General features: G+C 40.9%; 1 protein-coding gene across 1 annotated transcript; it reads right to left on the bottom strand.

Moving 5' to 3' along the window:
* Nucleotides 1-1392: 1392 nt before the first annotated feature.
* LOC308090542 (synapse-associated protein 1-like) lies at nt 1393-18271 on the bottom strand. The gene is made up of 9 exons (XM_080435758.1): nt 17976-18271; nt 15416-15534; nt 12408-12474; nt 11116-11189; nt 10602-10741; nt 7961-8100; nt 7503-7552; nt 3114-3273; nt 1393-2881 (listed from the first exon to the last, which is right to left on the bottom strand). Exons 1-9 carry the CDS (start codon nt 18175-18177, stop codon nt 2751-2753), a joined length of 1083 nt encoding a protein of 360 aa, XP_080291884.1. The 5' UTR covers nt 18178-18271; the 3' UTR covers nt 1393-2750.
* Nucleotides 18272-19409: the final 1138 nt, after the last annotated feature.

The following is a 19409-nucleotide window of genomic DNA, read 5'->3' as shown; positions in this document are numbered from 1 at the left end:
GTGCCTATAGCATGGCAAGCGTGCCAAGCATTAAATGACTTGTCTTAGTTCTACTGGATCTCTTCTCCAGTCCCTCCCTAACATTTTCGTGTAGTCTTAATTTTTTTTGACAAGATTGTCAGTACTGTATATTTAGTCATACTTTTAGCCATCATAGCTTAAATATAACAGTTGCTTTCATTGAATGTTCTGGCTGGTAGCTTTGTAACGGTAAACTTAATGTTGAGTCCAGTAGACGCTGCAATTGTATTTGTAAGTATTTATTTGGAGTTATTAGGAGAATGTAAAAAACAAATGTATTAGATAGATGTTTCTGTTATCGGTGTTAGGCTAAAGGAGATCCACGTCCTGTTCTGCTGAGGAAAGTCTGATGATATGCATTGGCCATCCAAAGACACATTTTGTGTTATTTGTCTGTTTCCTACAGAATAAACTGTCAAACGTGGTCCCTGCTCTCATCATTGCTTAATAAGTGATATACGCTACATATTCAGTCTAACATCTACCTATGTATATACATTTACACGTGACGTACATAGTGTCAGTCTAATGGCCTGTATTGCATGTTCACCTAATGCAAGGGTTCCCAAACTTTTCAGGCCGTGACCCCCCCAAAATAATCATATTTGAACTGGGGACCACACACCCTGACAAGCACTTGGAATTGTAGGCATTACATTTAGTTTGACTCGCTTCCACAGATAAATATTGTGAAAATAGCCGAACTACAAGCGCACAACGCCTCGCACACTGCAAGGCGTTGTGAGCTTGTAGATCGGCTATTTGCACAATGTTTGCCTCTTTCTTACGCAATATTTGACAATTTAGTGTAAAAAAGGCCTTATAAGTCATTAAATTGTAACTTTAGAAATGTGCAGATAGCAAATACCCTGTATACATGTTTACTGTATGTTGGTTTGTTAACTGTGAGAAAACAATGTTGCATATTAAGCTAATCATCTAGGGACCCCCAAAATAATTTTGGGAATCAGACCTATATTATGCAGCCGATACACACAGCAATAACCTAAGCTCCTTTCACTGTGGATTATTGTCGCTTGAGTTGACTATTTCCTCAACCTGCGCATATCACTCAATTCATTAGGATGCATTAAGATCTCCCCCAGCAAATCGAACCTTAGTTCTTCTAACCGTCCTGGGATCATATCATCCCTGTCGATTGGAAACCTGTCCAAAAACAGCAAAAGTAGCAGATCTACAAGTTCAAGCTTGCGGATCTGCTACTTTTGATGCTTTTGTGTGACACTGTAGTAGTAGGGCGTTAATTTACAAAAAAAAAAACACTACGTTAAAATATGGAGATAAGAGGTTTCGGTCCGACAGCAACGATATCCCCCTGTACGTATATAAACTTGATTCATAATGCACTGGTAGAATTCTGTCCATAATAAGAAAGGAATATTTATTAAGAGAAAGTATCAAACAGAAACCTCACATATGCAGACAGTACACACAATATCAGGAATCATTCAAATAACAGTTATTTTTTAAAGAGGACATACCTATGCAAATTATGGCAATTTATTTTGGATAATTATTCATCATTGTGCAGGGTCACAATCCTCTTTATTTACATACACATAGCTCTATGTTTTGTCAGTCTTAACTGTACAAATCACCACCAGTAGTAGTTGAAATAAAAAGATACATTTCCAAGTCTATCTATAATTTCAAACAGGCCCCCTCTACCAGAGTAGAACGTCTGGGACTTGTACTAAAGCGCCATCTGCAGGCCACCCTCTTTATTACAACGGACTGATGGAAACTAAAGTGCAGTGGTTCTCTCAAACATTTTTCAAGGACCCCCCCCCCCATAAATTTGGGTGTACAAATGGAACCAAATTGACCCTTAAGGTGGTTCAATTTGTACACTCTCAGAGTTACAGATCTGTAAGGGTCCACTTGGAAACCCCTCAAGGAACCTTGAGGGTCCCTGGACCCCACTTTGAGAAACCACTGCTATAGGGAGAAGTAAAGGACATTAAGAGCTGGGCAATACATTGATATTATTATTTTAGCCACAGTGACGTTATGCCCTAGTAAGTACGAATAGGGAAAGTAATTAACGCCACGTGTGTTGACGTCAGTTCCTGCGTGTATTTGGCTACTTTTTGTGGCCCCGGCGCTTGAAAAACAAACATTTGGATGTCCTGTCTTCATTTGTCATGTTGCCGCTCCCTGCACTATACTTAAGCATAGTTTTGCACTTGGACAGAAAAAATACATAACTGTATATCATCAGTCCCTAACAATATCTATATCGTTCGTAATGAGACTTGATATCGTCTGGGTATAAGTGTTGTCTTTTCTTTCGTCTGAAATGACGTAAATGCATCTAGATCAGCTATTTTAGCTATTCTAAAAAAAGAAAAAAAAAACATTATCGTCACAACACAGTAGCATCGTCACAATATCAATATCAAAGTATTTGGTCAAAAAATATAGAGATATTTGATTTTGTCCATATCACCCAGCCCTAAAGGACACTCGACCAAACCGTAACAACACTGGTCATAACATGCGGTATTGTATGTCCCAAACCTTCTACCCTTCTTATCTATGCTTATTTACTCGTATTATTATCTGTTATAGAGCATGGATACAAGTCGACAGGTCATAATCATACAGGAGGGAAATACTAAACCCCCTCGTCTCCCATAAGTCATAAGTTATAGGGGCCTGCTGAGTGTTTTGTGCGGAGAAGACGGCGAAGTGAAGCGAAGGACGGTCTAGCTGTCGTCGCCTTGTAGCATCTTCTCGATCTCCTGGTCCCACTGGTCGTCCTTGTTGTCCGACTCCGTCACCACCTCGTACTCCTGGAGCTCCTGCTGGAGCTCCTTCTCCCAGTCGGCCGGTTCCTCTGAGAGGGGAGAGAGAAGCAGTGTTGCTAGATTTTGAGAGAGAAACAAGCCCAAAAGAAGTGACTTCACCACATGAGCACACACACACACAGCTATTTGAAAATCAATTAATCGATGAATCGATCGATAAGGTTATCAACTAAACAATAAAGAATGAATCTATAATTTTCATCCCTACATGAGTGAAACCACATGTTGTGTAACAGTACTTAGGAAAGTAAGGACTCTGACCATCAGGAGTGGGGGGGCTGCTCTCCTTCTTGTCCAGCACCAGCTGTTCCATCTCCTTCCTGAAGTCATCCTGGTCGATGGACGTCGAGTCAAAAGCGTCGCTCACAAATTCGGACACGCCAGGGCTGGTGGACATCTCCTCGTCTTCCTCCTGAGGTGGCTGAGAGGACGACAACAACTTAATGCTGGAAATCCAACTCATGTGGAAAACATAGTGTTTTGTTATGTTATAATTGTGTGATGTTATAATTATGTAATGTTATGGTGTGTTATAATTTGGCATTCCCCTACCCAAACAAATATGTTATATACATTTTGGAAATTGTGTTTGAACAGGCAAATCTGCCCCACTCCCAACATTTCCCATATTCAAGGCTGTGACGTCAGGGGTGGAAGTAGTATTACCTTGCTGCTGCTTATAATTGCACCGGTCCAAAAATACAAGGACACTTACAGTATATCATCAATATAATTAATTTATATTCATCAGTATAGAAAGTCTTCCTCATGTGGTGTGAGTCTGTAATCCACTGCCCGGAGGACAGTAGATTTTGGTGAGAGGACTAACGAATCAACACCACCCACCTCCTTAAAGCCAGCAATGGAACACGGGTTGTGTGCAGGGCCAGCGACCCTGCCACGTAAAAACAGATCCTGCCACAGAAATCCTAACCAATGAACCAGATGCTGGGAGGGACAGCAATGGGGTTCATTGGTGAAGACCTTATGTGCTATCCAGCACGAAGAGGATTAAGTAAGTAAGTAGGAAAGTCTTCCAACGCATTGGAAATATATCTGGTTTTGAATGCTAGACAACTACAACTATGTACATTTACAGTCCAATATTGTACCAACTACAGTGGCAGTCAATGCAGTATGTAGAAACTTCCTCAACTCGTGATAATCATTACTGTGATGTACGCGATGCAGCCTGTACGGTCACCTTTACAGAACTTTTCTAATTTTAAGTCATTTCAATACAAATATGCATTGAAAAAAATGAAGAAACAACTGATACTGTTGTCTAGATATTCTGTAGTACAAAGGTTCACAAACATTTCAGGCCTCGACCCCCCAAAATAATCATATTTGAACTGGGGACCCCCCACCCTGACAAGTACTTGGAATTGTAGGCATTACATTTAGTTTGACTCGGCTCCACAGATAAATATTGTGATAATAGCTGAACTACAAGCTCGCTAGCTTGTAGATCAGCTATTTTCACAATGTTTGCCTCTTTCTTATGTAATATTTGACAATTTGTTAAAAAAAAGAGCCCTTAACTCTTTGACTGCCAGAGTATTTTCATAAAGTACTCCCCCAGTGCCAGCAATTTTCGTGTTTTTTTATTTTTATATTTTGAATTTTTTTCATGAAAATAATTTAAAGACACATAATTTAAAGGCACAGCACAAATCCGCCACTAGAGAGCAGCACATGACAGCTTGATCAGGTCGTTGGGTCACTGTCACCCTTCTTGGGAGATTAGACAGGGAAAAACATGAAAACGGATGTGACGTAGTCCCAGATTGTCTGATCGGCCAAAATTACGATGTGATACACGACGGCGATGACTGATCGTCACCCAGACCATAGATTATAGAAGAGAACCTGTCCGTTTGTCTGTTATACCGTGTGAAAAAACGTTTGTTTACCTATTTTGGACGAAAATGACCGGGGAAAAAAATCAAAAACCGGAAACGGAATCCAGGTCATGAAACCGGATGCAGATGTGGGTGAAGTAAGTGGAACTCGAAAATAACATTGAATATTAAGCAGCATAGCGCAATCAGAGATTAAACAATGAACGCGCGTCCAGCGCGTCGAACACGTCGACGGCCAACTGGACAAAGTAGCACTTGACGCGTTATCGCGTCGTCCGCAGTCAAAGAGTTAAAAGTAATTAAATTGTCATTTTAGAAATGTGCAGATACCTTGTATACACTTATACTGTATGTTGGTTTGTTTACTTTTGAGTGACAAAACAATGTTGCACTTTAAGCTAATCACCTGGGGACCCCCCAAAATAAATTGGGGACCCCCCTGGAGGTCCCGACCCACAGGTTGAGAACCACTCATGTAGATGATCCACGATGTCAAGTCTTTTTTTCTAGTTGCATGCTGCACTGCGTAAGTAATCAGTCAACAGTATATGTGAGCGGGTACAGTGCTTTAGGCAGCAAGGGGGCATTTTTCATTTTTCATTTTATTACAGATTGTTGAAGTACAGAATATAAGCTTTCATATGATGTATCATTCATTGAAATTGGAACACATTTGAAGAAGATGTGATCATTTGAATCTTGTCATCTTTAATAGTCTAAACTGAGATAATCCCTTGTAAAGAATTTCCACTTTCTAGCACCTCTCAGCTCCAGGTAATGGGCGTGAACGATGGGTAATTTATTCAACCTAGCCACTCCTCTAACCACTCCCCCATTTTCGGATTTTTACTGTGGAAAGCAACTAAGTACATTTACTCAAGTACTGTACTTAAGTACATTTTTTTAGGTATTTTATACATAGGCTATTTGAAAATAGCCGCTCTACAAGCTCACAATGCGCATTGCAACGTGTTGTGAGCTTGTAGATCAGCTATTTTCAAACATTTGAGTACTTTTACTTTAGGTACTTTAAGTATATTTTGATGCCAATACTTTTGTACTTTTACTTTGCTTGAACGTAACATTTTGAGCACAGGCCTTTTACTTTCTATATTGTGGTGTTGCTACCACCAAGTGCTTCTTCCACCACTAAATTTGACCCACTGGTAGTCGACTATAGTCGAGGTTTACCTACTAATGATAAAGACACGCACAAGCTAGGTCCTGGATTAACTCCAACCTGGTGTTTGCACTCTCCATTTACAACCCGTACATCTACAGAAACGTTCAGATTTCAAATATAAAGTCCTTACCTCATGACAACGGATGTTACCATTCACTTCGGGTGGGTCTAAGTACCCGTATCTTCCATATTGTTCAATAAAAAGCATTTTAATCCGATCGGCGGCCATTTTCTCATAGAGTTATAACGTATCAGGAGTGCAATACCCCCCCCAACCGATACGGCCGCGTAGTTGAAAAAAAAAACGGAGATGGCCATCAATCGGATCAAAATGCTTTTTATTTAACAATACGGAAGATACGGGTACTTATGAGGGCCCGTACATAATTATAACACCCGTGGTCATGAGATAAGAACTTTATATTTGAAATCTGAACGTTTATGTAGATGTACGAGTTGTAAATGGAGAAATGCAAACACCAGGTGTACGTTCTGCCATGACGCTTGGCAACGAGCTAACAATGCTAAAGCTCCTAGCCTCGTTACTCCACTGTTGTTTTGGCCACATCTTCAGTGAAATACTTCCATACGAACGTCGAGCGGCCTGTTGTTTAGCTGGGGCTGACCTCACCTAGCTGCTGTGTTCGCTACAATCTTATATTGTTTATACAACTAGATTCTGTCCCGAAAAAGACTAACGCAATACTGGCCGCTTCCTAGCCCTGGTCCAGAGCGTTAGTGAGATTATTTTTATTTACTCCACTGCGCCCTCTACAGATCTGGACAATTTGAACTTACCATTAACCAAATCTGTAGAGGGCACTGTGGAGTAAATAAAAATAATTTCCGTCTTGCGGACATTTTCTGCCCAAAAAGTGTATTTTACAGAGTAGCTGGGGTGCTGAGAGGCTTCCCACCTCCGAGAATAGACTTTCAACAACACAAAACAGCCTTTGTTTCAGTGAGTAGCGAAATGGTTTTGTTTATTTTCACTACTCTTGAGTCTTCCAGGGCGTTAGAGGGAACTCACTAACGCTCTGGACCAGGGTCCACCGTGGTGAAGTTAGTTTCAGCCTCAGGTTGAATATTCACCCAGTGGATATTACTCCAGTAAAGTAAAATACCTCAAAATTGTACTTAAGTACAGTACTTGAGTAAATGTACTTAGTAACTTTACACCACCACAGAGAGGAGCGAAACTGATGGGCGGGGATTAGGCTTGTAACCGGAGTACAATGCCTAGCTATGACCAATCGAAACCTCTCGGGTTAGCAACTCTCTACCAAACTCTCCGCCCACAGGACTCACAAACAGGCACACAGACTAGCAGAATAGGAGCCTACTTTACTATACAAATTTAACCATTTAATGACGTTTAAACGGATATCTGTTAGGATTGAAAGCTTGCTCGACATTCGAACTGTGTTAATATGGAAAAAAACGAAAATCAGCCAAAAAAAAAAAAAAGTTATTTTGCTTAGTTTCTACCGTTTCTCATCTCGCGAGTTGATGCCCGAAACACCAGGCCTGCTCACATATTCCTATAAGTAACGAGTTGGATAATTCATTTGTCTAACATGTAAATGCAAAGGTTACTCTTACCTTCTGCATGTCACTGATGGAAACGGGTGGGGTTTTTGGTCTGACGTTCTCTGCGTGATCAAACAGACTGCTGTTAGTTTCATAGGTCAGCCTATAGTTTGAAGCAGCGGAAATGTTTGTCTAATGCAAAATAATAATAATAATAATACCCCCATCTGAAACTGTTTTGTGCCAGAGACCCCCAGATTTTTTTATTATTCAAAAATGTTCAAACGTTGTTTCAAAAGTTTTCAAAATGTAAAAAAAAATAAAAAAATAGCAGATCTACAAGCTCACAGCGCGTCACTTCGTGCCGCACTGCGAGCTTGTAGATCTGCTATTTTTGAAAACCACCAATGTCCCAAATCCTAGGAGTTTTCTGAAAAACGTATGTTGCTATGTACATATAGCTAAAATCTAAAATGACACAGATGCTTTCCCAGCTTTAATGGGGTAGTCCATTGCATTGAAACGCAGACCTGGGAGAGGGACGTCCTGTTCTCTGTCCTGTCCATCGTTGTGCAGCTGCTGCTGGGCGGCCAGAGCCGTGAGCTGGGCCGACTGTTTGATCAGAGACACCCGGTAGAAATAGTTCCTCCAGAACACATCCTCCTTCACACTGTAGCACACACACACGAGAGAGCATACATTATGTGTTTGTGTACAGTGCACGCACGCACACACACACACACACACACTATATTTAGAGTGGCCAATTACTTTTCTTCTCCCAATTTAGACTTTATGTCAATTAACCCGCCTCTTCATACTTTTCTGTGTTGCCATTGCTATTGTACCCTACTGGCTCACCTGCCAGTGAGGCGTGTTTAACACCCCCCCCTGCGACAGGCACCGCCCCCAACCCGTAGGAGTTGCTGGCACAGAGACAAAGATCAGCCTCCCCGCCAGGCCTCCCTCCTCCCAACGCGGCAAATTATGTGCATTATAGCCAGATAAACCACAATGGATTCGAACATCTAGACACGGCGATGGTGGACAGGTGCAGGCCCCCCTGTGCCAACCCAAGCGCCCAAGCTAATTTATTTTAAGGCACTTCATGGCCTGGCTCATAATTACATTTTAGAGTTATTAGCCGCTTATAAGCCTGATGTGTGCAGCCTGAGGTCCTCAGGCAGAGAAACCTGCTGGTTGTTCCTGAGTGCAGGCTGAAGACAAATGGTGACCCGTGCCTTTGCTGTCAGGGCTTCTCCACTCTGGAACGACCTGCCTGAGGACCTGGGCCTGATAAATCACTGTCTTTTAAAATCCCTTCGTAAAAACATCCTTTTATCCAAAGGCCTTTCCATAATTACAATTTAGAACTTTAATTGTGTTTGATTCCCTTAAAGCTGAAATCCAGGACATATTGTAGTGAATAAAATGATCAATCTGTATGGTAGACAGGTAGAGTATGTTATATAATACAACTAGCACACCTGCAGTGGCTGAAGGTAGTCTCCCTACTCTTCCACTGAGGAATTTCAATCCTGGGGTCAGACTCAGGAAGGTCACCAACTGGCTGACAATGTTGACAATTATTTCTTTCTTTATTAACTTTTTTTTGCTGCTTTAATATCACATAGAATGTTAGCACAATTTTGCGGAACACGTCCCAAAAACCTTTTGCTGCTTGTACTTAGTAAGTTAGTGACCTTCTTGATTCTCGACTAAATCAGTAAAGATATTTGATGTTTGACACTAAATGTCAAGACAACATGTCAAGCATTGTTTTTTTTTAATGTGTGCCATTGTTTCCTGATTTTATTTTATTGTAATATCATTTAACTAAACCGCTCAAAAAAAGTTTGGAAACTTAACTTCGGTCAATTATATCTCCCCTTTAATAATACCAATTGGTATTGTGTTTTATATCATTTTTATCGTAGATTAGTCACCTTTACAACGAGGTACACATAAGGATCGGGCATTCGTGGAATGAGCAACACAGCTAGACATGTGGGTAGCGCCTCCAAAAAATGAGCCAAAATCACCCGATATGCTTCTGTTGGTAATCGCTCTTGTTTTGAGCAACCTGCCAGCACACACCTGCTGAGAGGTGTGTGCCAGTAGTCACAGGTGTGTGACTGCCTCACAGGTGAGTGACTGGCACCTGAACATGGGTTCTGCAACTTTGTTGAGTTTGTGTATGCTCCAAGCAGCAACTCTGCCCCCATGGAAAGATGCCACGTTTGTCCCTTCAGGATAAGGCACGTGCAATGTGCCCACCCACGGGCAAGTGAAGCTGGTGTTCCGTTACGCAGATTACGCATTATTTGATGTCAGCCCTGGTACCATTTGCAGGCAGGTGTGTGCCAGTCACAGGTATGTGACTGGCACCTGAGCATGGGCCCTGCAACTTTGACTTCTGTCTTTGGTACCGTTGTGCAAATCTTGCCTGTAAATCTATGGTTCCTCAGTGAAGCAAGGGGTCTTGGGTTGTTGTCTTCCTTGTTGACTTCACCAGTCTCACAGAACTTGGTCTTAAGTTTGGAAATGGTACCAGGGCTGATACCAAATAATGCTGTCACTCTGCGTAACGGAACACCAGCTTCACTTGCCCTATTGCACGGGCCTTATCCTGAAGGCAAAAACGTGGCATCTTTCCATGGGGGCAGAGTTGCTGCTTGGAGCATCAACACAAACTCAACAAAGTTACAGAACCCATGTTCAGGTTGACCAGTCACACACCTGTGACTGGTACACACCTCTCAGCGGGTGTGTGCTGGCAGGTTGCTCAAAACAAGAGCGATTACCAACAGAAGCATATTGGGTGATTTTGGCAAATGTTTAGGAGACGCTACCCACACGTTTAGCTGTGTTGCTCATTCCATGAATGCCCGATCCTTATACGCTGTACCTCGTTGTAAAGGTGACTAATCAAAGATAAAAATGATATAAAACACAATACCAATTGGTATTATTGAAGGGGAGATATAATTGACCGAAGTTAAGTTTCCAAACTTTTTTTGAGCAGTTTATTTTAATGTTAAGTAGTATATTAACATCATACGTTTTACTCTTTATGTCTGTGTATGTCTCATGCACGCGCACGCGCACGCACACACACACACACACACACACACACACACACACACACACACACACACACACAGGACTGACTGTTTGGGAACGAGGTCGAAGCGCATGCGGTTGAGCAGTTCATCCTCCTCCAGCATCACTGCAGCCAGAGGATACATCTGCTCCAGGTCAAAGTGGAACTGGACCCCTGCAGGAGGGTCACGCAGGAAGTTCCTCCTGTCCTAAAATTCAACACAACAACACAACAACAACCATGCAGTATTATGCAAAAGGTTTACATAATTGTTATGGGTTGCAATTCCTTTATCCTTTTTTTGGGTAATAAATAATCATTATTTCAAAAGATTTTCTAAAAAGAAAAAATCTAACATTTTACATGAATTTCATAAATAAAATACAATACATTCTAAGAAGTAGTGAAAATAGCCGATCTACAAGCTCACAGCTGAGCTTGTAGATCGGCTAGATCGACCTAGTTTGGGCCCGGGGGAGATAAAACATTTCAAAAAGTTTGGGAACCACTGCTTCATACACAGTTTCACAGGCACAGCAGTGGGACATGTTGACACAATCATACTGCATATGAAACACTCACAGCAGACAGAGCCAGGATCTGTTGTTGAATGGTCTCCTCCTCATTGTAACCAACCCAGGGAGGTACTGCCGAGTCTACACACACACACACACACACACACACACACACACACACACACACACACACACACACACACACACACACACACACACACACACACACACACACACACACACACACACACACACACACACACACACACACACACACACACACACACACACACACGCACACGCACACAAACTGTATTAGGTTTCTGCAGGTCATAGAGAAATGCCCTTTGGGGAATGAGGAATAAAGAGCTAGTTGTGGCCACACCAGATACTGTCAGAGCTGAATAGGCTCTGTGCATAATAACTGTAGTTCTCTGTTCTGGGTCAGTTTCTCATAGCTTCATTTGATTGGCTCAGCAGCAGGTTTGAACTGGAAACACATTATGATGAAGATGTTGTGTGTTTCCAGTTCAAATCTGCGGCCCACAAAAATTGGTGAAGCAATAGGAAGCGGCGCTGGAATCCAACCGCCTGGGTTTGGATCCGCCCTTCAAGACCATCGATAGGGCTCGCTCTTTCAGGCTACTAGAGGCGAAACGGTACACAAATCCTGAAATCTGCTATCACCCACTTAGGAGACCATTTAATGGTCTCCTAAGTGGGTGATAGCAGATCTCACGAATGTCCTATGTTTACTGGTGCTAGATCCTGCGAGACCGTGTTGCTGGGACAGAGAAAGGTCGATAATAAAGTAGATTCTCTCCTGATTTGTCTTTCTGAAAAAAGCCATTTTAGTATGAAAATCTTGGGGAGATTGTGTGGCTTGTTCAGTGACCATGGGGCAAAAGAATGGTTCAGAGGCTGTGTTTATATTCACTATTCCATTGGAAATAACAGACCTCAACCTGCTTCCGGTCTCCTAAAAAGGCGTCCGCCTACTTCACGCAGATACGGAAAGGAAACCGGAGATGACATGTCTTTCTTCTTTTTTAGTCTTGGAAAGAACAGTTATGCAAATCTATTCCTTCAAATGACAGCTCAAAACGCGCGGCATTGCGGCGTGTTGTGAGCTTGCAGACCAGCTATTTTTAGCTGTTTATGAAAATGCAGATTTTTTTTTTAAAGACAAAGAAAGATTTGTGAGGTGTTCACCGAGCTATAAACACATCACAACGCATTTTTTATTTATTTTTGATGACCTAATAAGAACCAAATAAGGGTATCTGGGGGCAAGTGGTTAAGCGATCAGAAGAACACAAAAGGATCAGGACATTTTGTCCTGTCTGCTTCCATTCTTACCTGATTTCTTAGATTTATTTTCCTGGACAAACTTCTCTTGTTCCTTTTGGAAATCTCCCAGGAAAGTCTGGTCACACACACACAAACGCGCGTGTGCGCACACACACACACACACACACACACACACACACACACACACACACACACACACACGCGCACACACACACACACACACACACACACACACACACACACACACAATTTACAATCACAGGATCACAGGTAAACCAATAACCTAGCATCAGTTTAAACAATAAACTATCAAAAACAAATAATCTGTACATTGAAACTATATGACACCAGGTAAACAATGAACCTAGCATCTGTTTAAATAACATGCTATATAATTTACATTCTTAACATTGTGGTCGAGAAAAACAAACCTAAGAAACAACTAGAAGAATGACCACGGTATGTTTGCACGGTAGTCATGTCTTGAGGAAGGGGTAATGGGAGAGCGAGAGTGCTAGGGCGTGAGGTGGAGTCTGAAGAGGTGAGTCTTCAGATTACGCCAGGAAAATTGGGAGAGAGAGTCTGCAGTTATGACTGCAATGAGGAATTTGTTCCTCAGTTTCGGGGCCAGGAGGGGGAAGAGTTTGGGACGTGTTGAACATCCCGGGTGTTTTAGGGAAGGTGCAGACAGCTTCCCCGTGTTAGCTGATCTGAGTGAGCGGGAGGGGTTGTAGGGTTGGATCAGGCACGTACACACACAAACACACACACACACACGCGCACAAACAAACTAAAGGAATATAAATCATGTTAATGGACTGCAACTGAAAACTAAGCGCAGCGTTTACCAAGCTGTAGCCTTTACTCAAGGTGTTTTCATTTAAACACCTTTGAGTAAATTGCAATACTGGCACGACATCAACAAGATCCTCCACTAGAGGGCACTGGCTGTGCCAAAGTTACTCTACAAAATGTAGCCAGAATGCTGTTTTAAAGTTGAACCAAGCCCCCCAGGTAAGTAAATAATAGCCCATAGGGCAGGGGCCAATGTCCTGTTTTTGTAGCGTGAGGCGGCTTGATGTACAAGTTCATCCTCCGGGAATGAGAGGGCCACCTCTGTGTCCTGCTAGCTTGTGTGGCTTGACCAATAGGCTCGATAAGCTCGCTCATTGGAGATAGTTTGGGATGCACATGCTCTATTGCAGGGGTCTTCAACGTTTTCAGCCCAACGGATCTACAAGCTCGCAGCGCGAGGCGTTGTGAGCTTGTAGATCTGCTATTTTTGGCTTAAGTTCTCTTCAGAATAGGCATAAGGGGTTCAAAAAATCCAATCACACAAAGATTTGCCGGCCCCCCTGTAGTAACTCTGAGGACCCCCTAGGGGTCCCGGACCCCCTGTTGAAGACCCATGCTCTATTGTCATCAAGTTGATGACCAAACCCGGAAGGAGGTTCTAGTACTTCCGGGGGAGTAATATGCACTGGGTGAGCAACTTTCATTGCAATGAAGTGGGCAAGGATTTTCACTCTCCAGATATTATAGAGCTCTATGAATTGAACATCAGAGAGTGCTGTGCTTTGAAAAAGGTTACATCTTCCGTTAAAAAATGGCAGATGAAAAAGTCATTAGAAGCCTACGCCTGCATTTTTATTGGTATTATAAATCCATTAAATATATCTCACTGTGATTATGTTCACACTGGTGTGCCTTTGATTCTATTATATTCAAAACTAGTTGCTAAAGAGAACATTTTGCATCATATTTTGCAGTGTAGCTTTCTTTTAAATGTGATTATTATTTCTGCAATAATGTCTACAATGTTTTAAATTGTGTACACACGCACAGGGACACACAAGCTATGCTCACAATTGATGTGCTACCGACAACGCCCCCCCCCTCCCCCCCAAGGACTACATATGTACATTAGCTCTGGTGAGATCACATTAATTGTGCAATGTCCCTGTTCAATAACAAATACAGAAACAAAGATATCACCTCCACATCTACGTGGAGGTGCCTTGAGGTTGTAAACAACCTCAAGGCACATTCAGTCACATTCTGTTCCACTGGCATCACGTTCCACATGTTGCCAGACAAGTCTTTGAAGTATAACTTGAACTTCATAAGGAATGCGAACACTTAAACTCAAACAATAGTCTCTTACAGGGTGCAAAGAGTTCACAACAACACAAAAAGATCACCAGCACTCACTTACAGCCCTTTTAGGTTCCTTTATAAGCAGCAAAAAACAAACGGCCTGAAGGCTCCGGCCTGAAATGAGTGCTGGTGATCTTTTTGTTGTTTTGGAAGTAGGGCTGCCTGCAACTATCGATTATTTTCATTATAATCTAGCACTTTTTTTCCAGCAGAGTTTTTTTTATTATTCCAGTAGTGTCGTGCAATTTTTTTTTTAATAGCATATCTACAACCTCACAACGTGTCACGATGCAATGCGTTGTGAGCTTGTAGATCTGCTATTTAAAATAAATAAATGAATAAAATCCGCCTCAAAATACATGCTCAAAATAGGGACTGATTTTTTATTATAAATTATTCATCAATTAATTAGTTTTTGTATTAATCGGTTAAAAAGTGATTAGTTCGATTAACTGCTGCACCCCTAATTAGAAGTCAGTTTAACCCATTAAGACCTGGAACTGTGTCATTTTTAGATTTGAGCTAAAAAGCATTATTTTACACTTTGGGCTATTAAAAAATAGCAGATATACAAGCTCATAGCGCGGCACCGAGTGCCGCGCTACGAGCTTGTAGATCTGCTATTTTTGAAAAATCGTGAAAATGTGTGCAAATCTTTGAATATATATATTTTTAAAGCGAACATTTTTAACTCAAATCTTTGCTTCTGGGGGTCCCTGGAACAAAATATTTTGATGGGGGTCCGCGGCCAAATACATATCATTTTGGGGGTCTTTGACATGAAAAAGATTGAGCACCACTGACATAGAAACATAGGTTTTTCAGAAAACTGTTGGGATTTAGGAGACATGTAGAATCAGCTTCAGGTCTGAATGGGTTAAGATGAAGAGTAATCATGCCTTGTCGATGATGCCGTCGATCTTTCCTTCCTCCACACTCTTCTTGATGGTCTGAGCAGTCCCAGCCACAGACTCAGAGATCTTCTTGGAGGCAGAGGAGGCGAAAGTGAAGATGTAGTCTGCAAAACGGAAGAGTTATAGTGTTCATGTCATCTATTCATCTATTAGTCCAAATCAGAATCAGGCTTGATTGTCACATGATCACAGGTTTACAGAGGAGTAAAGAAGTAAAACGGGCTCCTTCATTTGTAGTTTACAGGAAAGGGGAGAAAGAACAGAGAAAGAAAAGTCCAGTGGTTTTCAAACGTGTTGTGCCCAAGGCACAGTGATGGGTGAGTGAAAATCTCAAGGCATGTCTAGAGCTATTTTTGAAATTCTTAATGTAATAAAACCTAAATACTTAGTTGACAGAGTCCCCCACAAGTCTACACTAGACCCCTTCCTGTTTTCCCCTTTCTACACATTTTTTGCTGAATATTTGCCTCCAGACTAGGGATGCTAGGGTTCATGTGGTTAAAATTAGATGTATGTTGCAACATACGTGTAATGTGTGTTTGTCACAAAACTCACGGCACACCAGTGTGCCTCAACACACCGTTTGGGGACAACTGGCAGCATGAATACCCCATGTGTATATGCAATCATTTAGTTTAATCTATAGATAGGGCTGGGCAATGACAACATCTATTGGTTGCTTGGTGCTTCCACAAAATAAATATAATTATTTACACATCAGATTTTTACTAAATAATAATATATAAATAATACCCATTATAAATAATACCTATATAAGTGAGTAAAGGTAAATAATAGAACCTACCACAGAGCAGTGTGGTAGGTTCATAACAATTACATCACTATACTGTAATTTAGCCTTTAAAACCAGGAAAAGATTACTTATGCCAATAAAATAATAGGATTGTATTATAATATATTGCCCAACGAGCCATCCATTTGCTGCAGTGTAGGAGAAAACATCATCATCATCATCATCATCATAGATTTAACACCTTTAAACACACACCAACACACATTTAGTGACAGATTATGCCAAATTCAATCCTTCTAGGTAAAATCTGTATAAATGTTCAGTTGGATCTGCATTGCTATAGATTGGGCCCAAGTTTTTTTTCTTTTCATTTTTTACTATTCTACATACTGTAGGTCCAAGTTCATATCCAGTTGCAGTGTGAATAATCAGCACACAGTAAAACAAAATCCTCTGTGTGAATTTAACTCTGAGAGCGTACAGAGTTGTAAAAATAGGTTTCGTGGGGATGGATGATAAATTATGCCAAATAAAACAATTCTAGTTTTAATTTATAGACATTTCCAGTGTAGTTGTAGGACTGCTGTAGGACGTTAGGAACAGACTGGGACCAATTTTACTTGAAAAAAACATTCTATTAATATACTGTAGATCCAAGTTCATATCCTGTTGCAATGTTTGTGAAAACACACTAGAATCCTGAGTGTACTGTACAATACTGTCTTTGAATGCCTTGTCCATTAATAGACTGACCCTCTCAAATAAAGACATCAAGTCAAAGTGTGCAAAATCTGCAAATGGAACCAAGTTGACCCACAAGGGTCCATTTGGTTCCATTTGTACACTCTCAGGGAGTTTCTGAAAACAGTCCTTTCTTCTGTTAGGAATGATCTGATGGCAGATTAGATAAAAAAGAGGTTTCCTTGGGATCTGATTGTGGATCAGTTATACAATTTGGTTTCTTACCACTCAGTCCTTTCTCCAGTCTGGGATCAGACTCTGGATCAGTTATAAAAAGGGGGTTTCTTAAAACCTAGATCAATTATAAAAGAGGGTTTCTTAAAACCTAGTTATAAAAGGGGGTTTCTTAAAACCTAGATCAGTTATAAAAAGGGGGTTCTTAAAACCTAGATCAGTATAGAAGGGGGTTTCTTAAAACCTAGATCAGTTATAAAAGAGGGTTTCTTAAAACCTAGATATAAAAGGGGGGTTTCTTAAAACCTAGATCAGTTATAAAAGAGGGTTTCTTAAAACCTAGATATAAAAGGTGGGTTTCTTAAAACCTAGATATAAAAGGGGGGTTTCTTAAAACCTATATCAGTTAGAAAAGAGGGTTTCTTAAAAACCTAGATCAGTTATAAAGAGGGTTTCTTAAAACCTAGATATAAAAGGGGGGTTTCTTAAAACCTAGATCAGTTATAAAAGGGGATTGTTATAACCTAGATCAGTTATAAAAAGGGGGTTCTTAAAACCTAGATCAGTTATAGAAGGGGGTTTCTTAAAACCTAGATCAGTTATAAAAAGGGGGTTCTTAAAACCTAGATCAGTTATAAAGGGGGTTTACTAAAACCTAGATCAGTTATAAAGGGGGTTTCTTAAAACCTAGATCAGTTATAAAGGGGGTTTCTTAAAACCTAGATCAGTTATAAAAGGGGTTTATTAAAACCTAGATCAGTTATAAAGGGGGTTTCTTAAAACCTAGATCAGTTATAAAGGGGGTTTACTAAAACCTAGATCAGTTATAAAGGGGGTTTACTAAAACCTAGATCAGTTATAAAGGGGGTCTCTCACCACTCAGTCCTTTCTCCTGTGTGCTAGGATCTGACTCTGGATCAGCTGCCTGCTGTTTGTTTACTTCATTCTGTGTCTGAACAATCTTCTCCTCCTCTGTTTGTTCTCCTTCTTCTTCTTCTTCCACAGGAGACACGGAGCTGTCAATCTCTGCTGTCTTGTTGTTGTCCAGGCCCAGCCACGCCCCCCAGCCCTTCAACATCCTGACCTGTTGTTTTTATATATTTAGATGAAAATGTAATTTATAAAAAGAGCTAAAAAAAATTATCCGTCCGCAACTCGATGTTTTCTCCAGATGTGACGTAACCAGGAAGTCACCGTCAGTGTTGACAGGTTTTGTGAGAGAACTAAGCAATCGGGTCCATGAAAACAAGCCCAAAACAAGCCACATGAGCACATTGGCTATTTAAAAATAGCAGATCTACAAGCTCACAACACAACGCGTTGCCATGTGACGCGTTGTGAGCTTGTGATCTGCTATTTTCAAAAACTCTTGCAAGAGTTATTAAGGGATATTTGGAATATTTTTTTGAAACATTCTAACAACACTACACAAATGATCGCTGGCACAAAACATTATCATGAAAATATTAGAGAACTACTGGTTTAAATAATAATTTACCATTTTTGAAACAAGCCTAAATAAGCAACTACACTTTAGAAACAAGGCCAAAAAGCCGCAACGCACAACTACCAATATTTACAAGCAACTTTACAGAAAAATAAGCCCAAAGTCGCTTATAATAACTAGACATGGCAACACTGTTCTTCTTCTTAGCTTTTTGCATTACCTACAGTATGATGTCCTGCTCTTATGAGTTATCATCGCCATCTAGTGTTGGTTTGGATGTAATGCTCTCCTCTGCCTGTCATCTGAATTATGTAAATATGACTGACTGACTGACTGACTGACTGACTGACTGACTGACTGACTGTGTGTGTGTGTGTGTGTGTGTGTGTGTGTGTGTGTGTGTGTGTGTGTGTGTGTGTGTGTGTGTGTGTGTGTGTGTGTGTGTGTGTGTGTGTGCGCATGCCTGCCTGCGTGCGTGCGTGAGTGAGTGACACGGCCGATACAGTGAGTGTGTGTGAGAGAGAGAGAAAGAGAGAGAGAGAGAGAGAGAGAGAGAGAGAGAAAGAAAGACAGAGAGACAGAGAGATATTATTATTATTATTAGTAAAAAATATATAATAATAATAATAATTGTTTAATTATATATTACTTACCAAATTAAAAATACATTGTGTGCGTGCTGTTTCCAGTTCCCATCCACTAGATGGCAGTGATGAGCTACATTTGTTTTTGTTTCGCTGCTTTCATGAAGACCATGAAGCAAAGAAGAAGCCAGAACCAGGGTTGCCATGTCCTCTTATTGTAAGCGACTTTGGACTTGTTTTTCTGTAAGGCTGCTTGTAAATAATTGGTAGTTGCGGGTT

Source organism: Gymnoscopelus braueri, assembly GCF_963280865.1.
Source record: "Gymnoscopelus braueri genome assembly, chromosome: 1".
Lineage (NCBI taxonomy): Eukaryota > Metazoa > Chordata > Actinopteri > Myctophiformes > Myctophidae > Gymnoscopelus > Gymnoscopelus braueri.
Note: the sequence above shows the minus strand (reverse complement) of the source record. Positions and strands in the feature narration are given on the sequence as shown.

Bases quoted from the DNA above. Each gene is read 5' to 3' on its own strand.
- LOC308090542 (XM_080435758.1), bottom strand. From the start codon at position 18,177: ATGTTGAAGGGCTGGGGGGCGTGGCTGGGCCTGGACAACAACAAGACA. The intron at 12,475-15,415 runs GCATGATTACTC...GTGTGTGACCAG, and splicing joins TCGACGGCATCATCGACAAG to ACTTTCCTGGGAGATTTCCA. The intron at 3,274-7,502 runs GTAAGAGTAACC...TCGTCCTCTCAG, and splicing joins CCATCAGTGACATGCAGAAG to CCACCTCAGGAGGAAGACGA.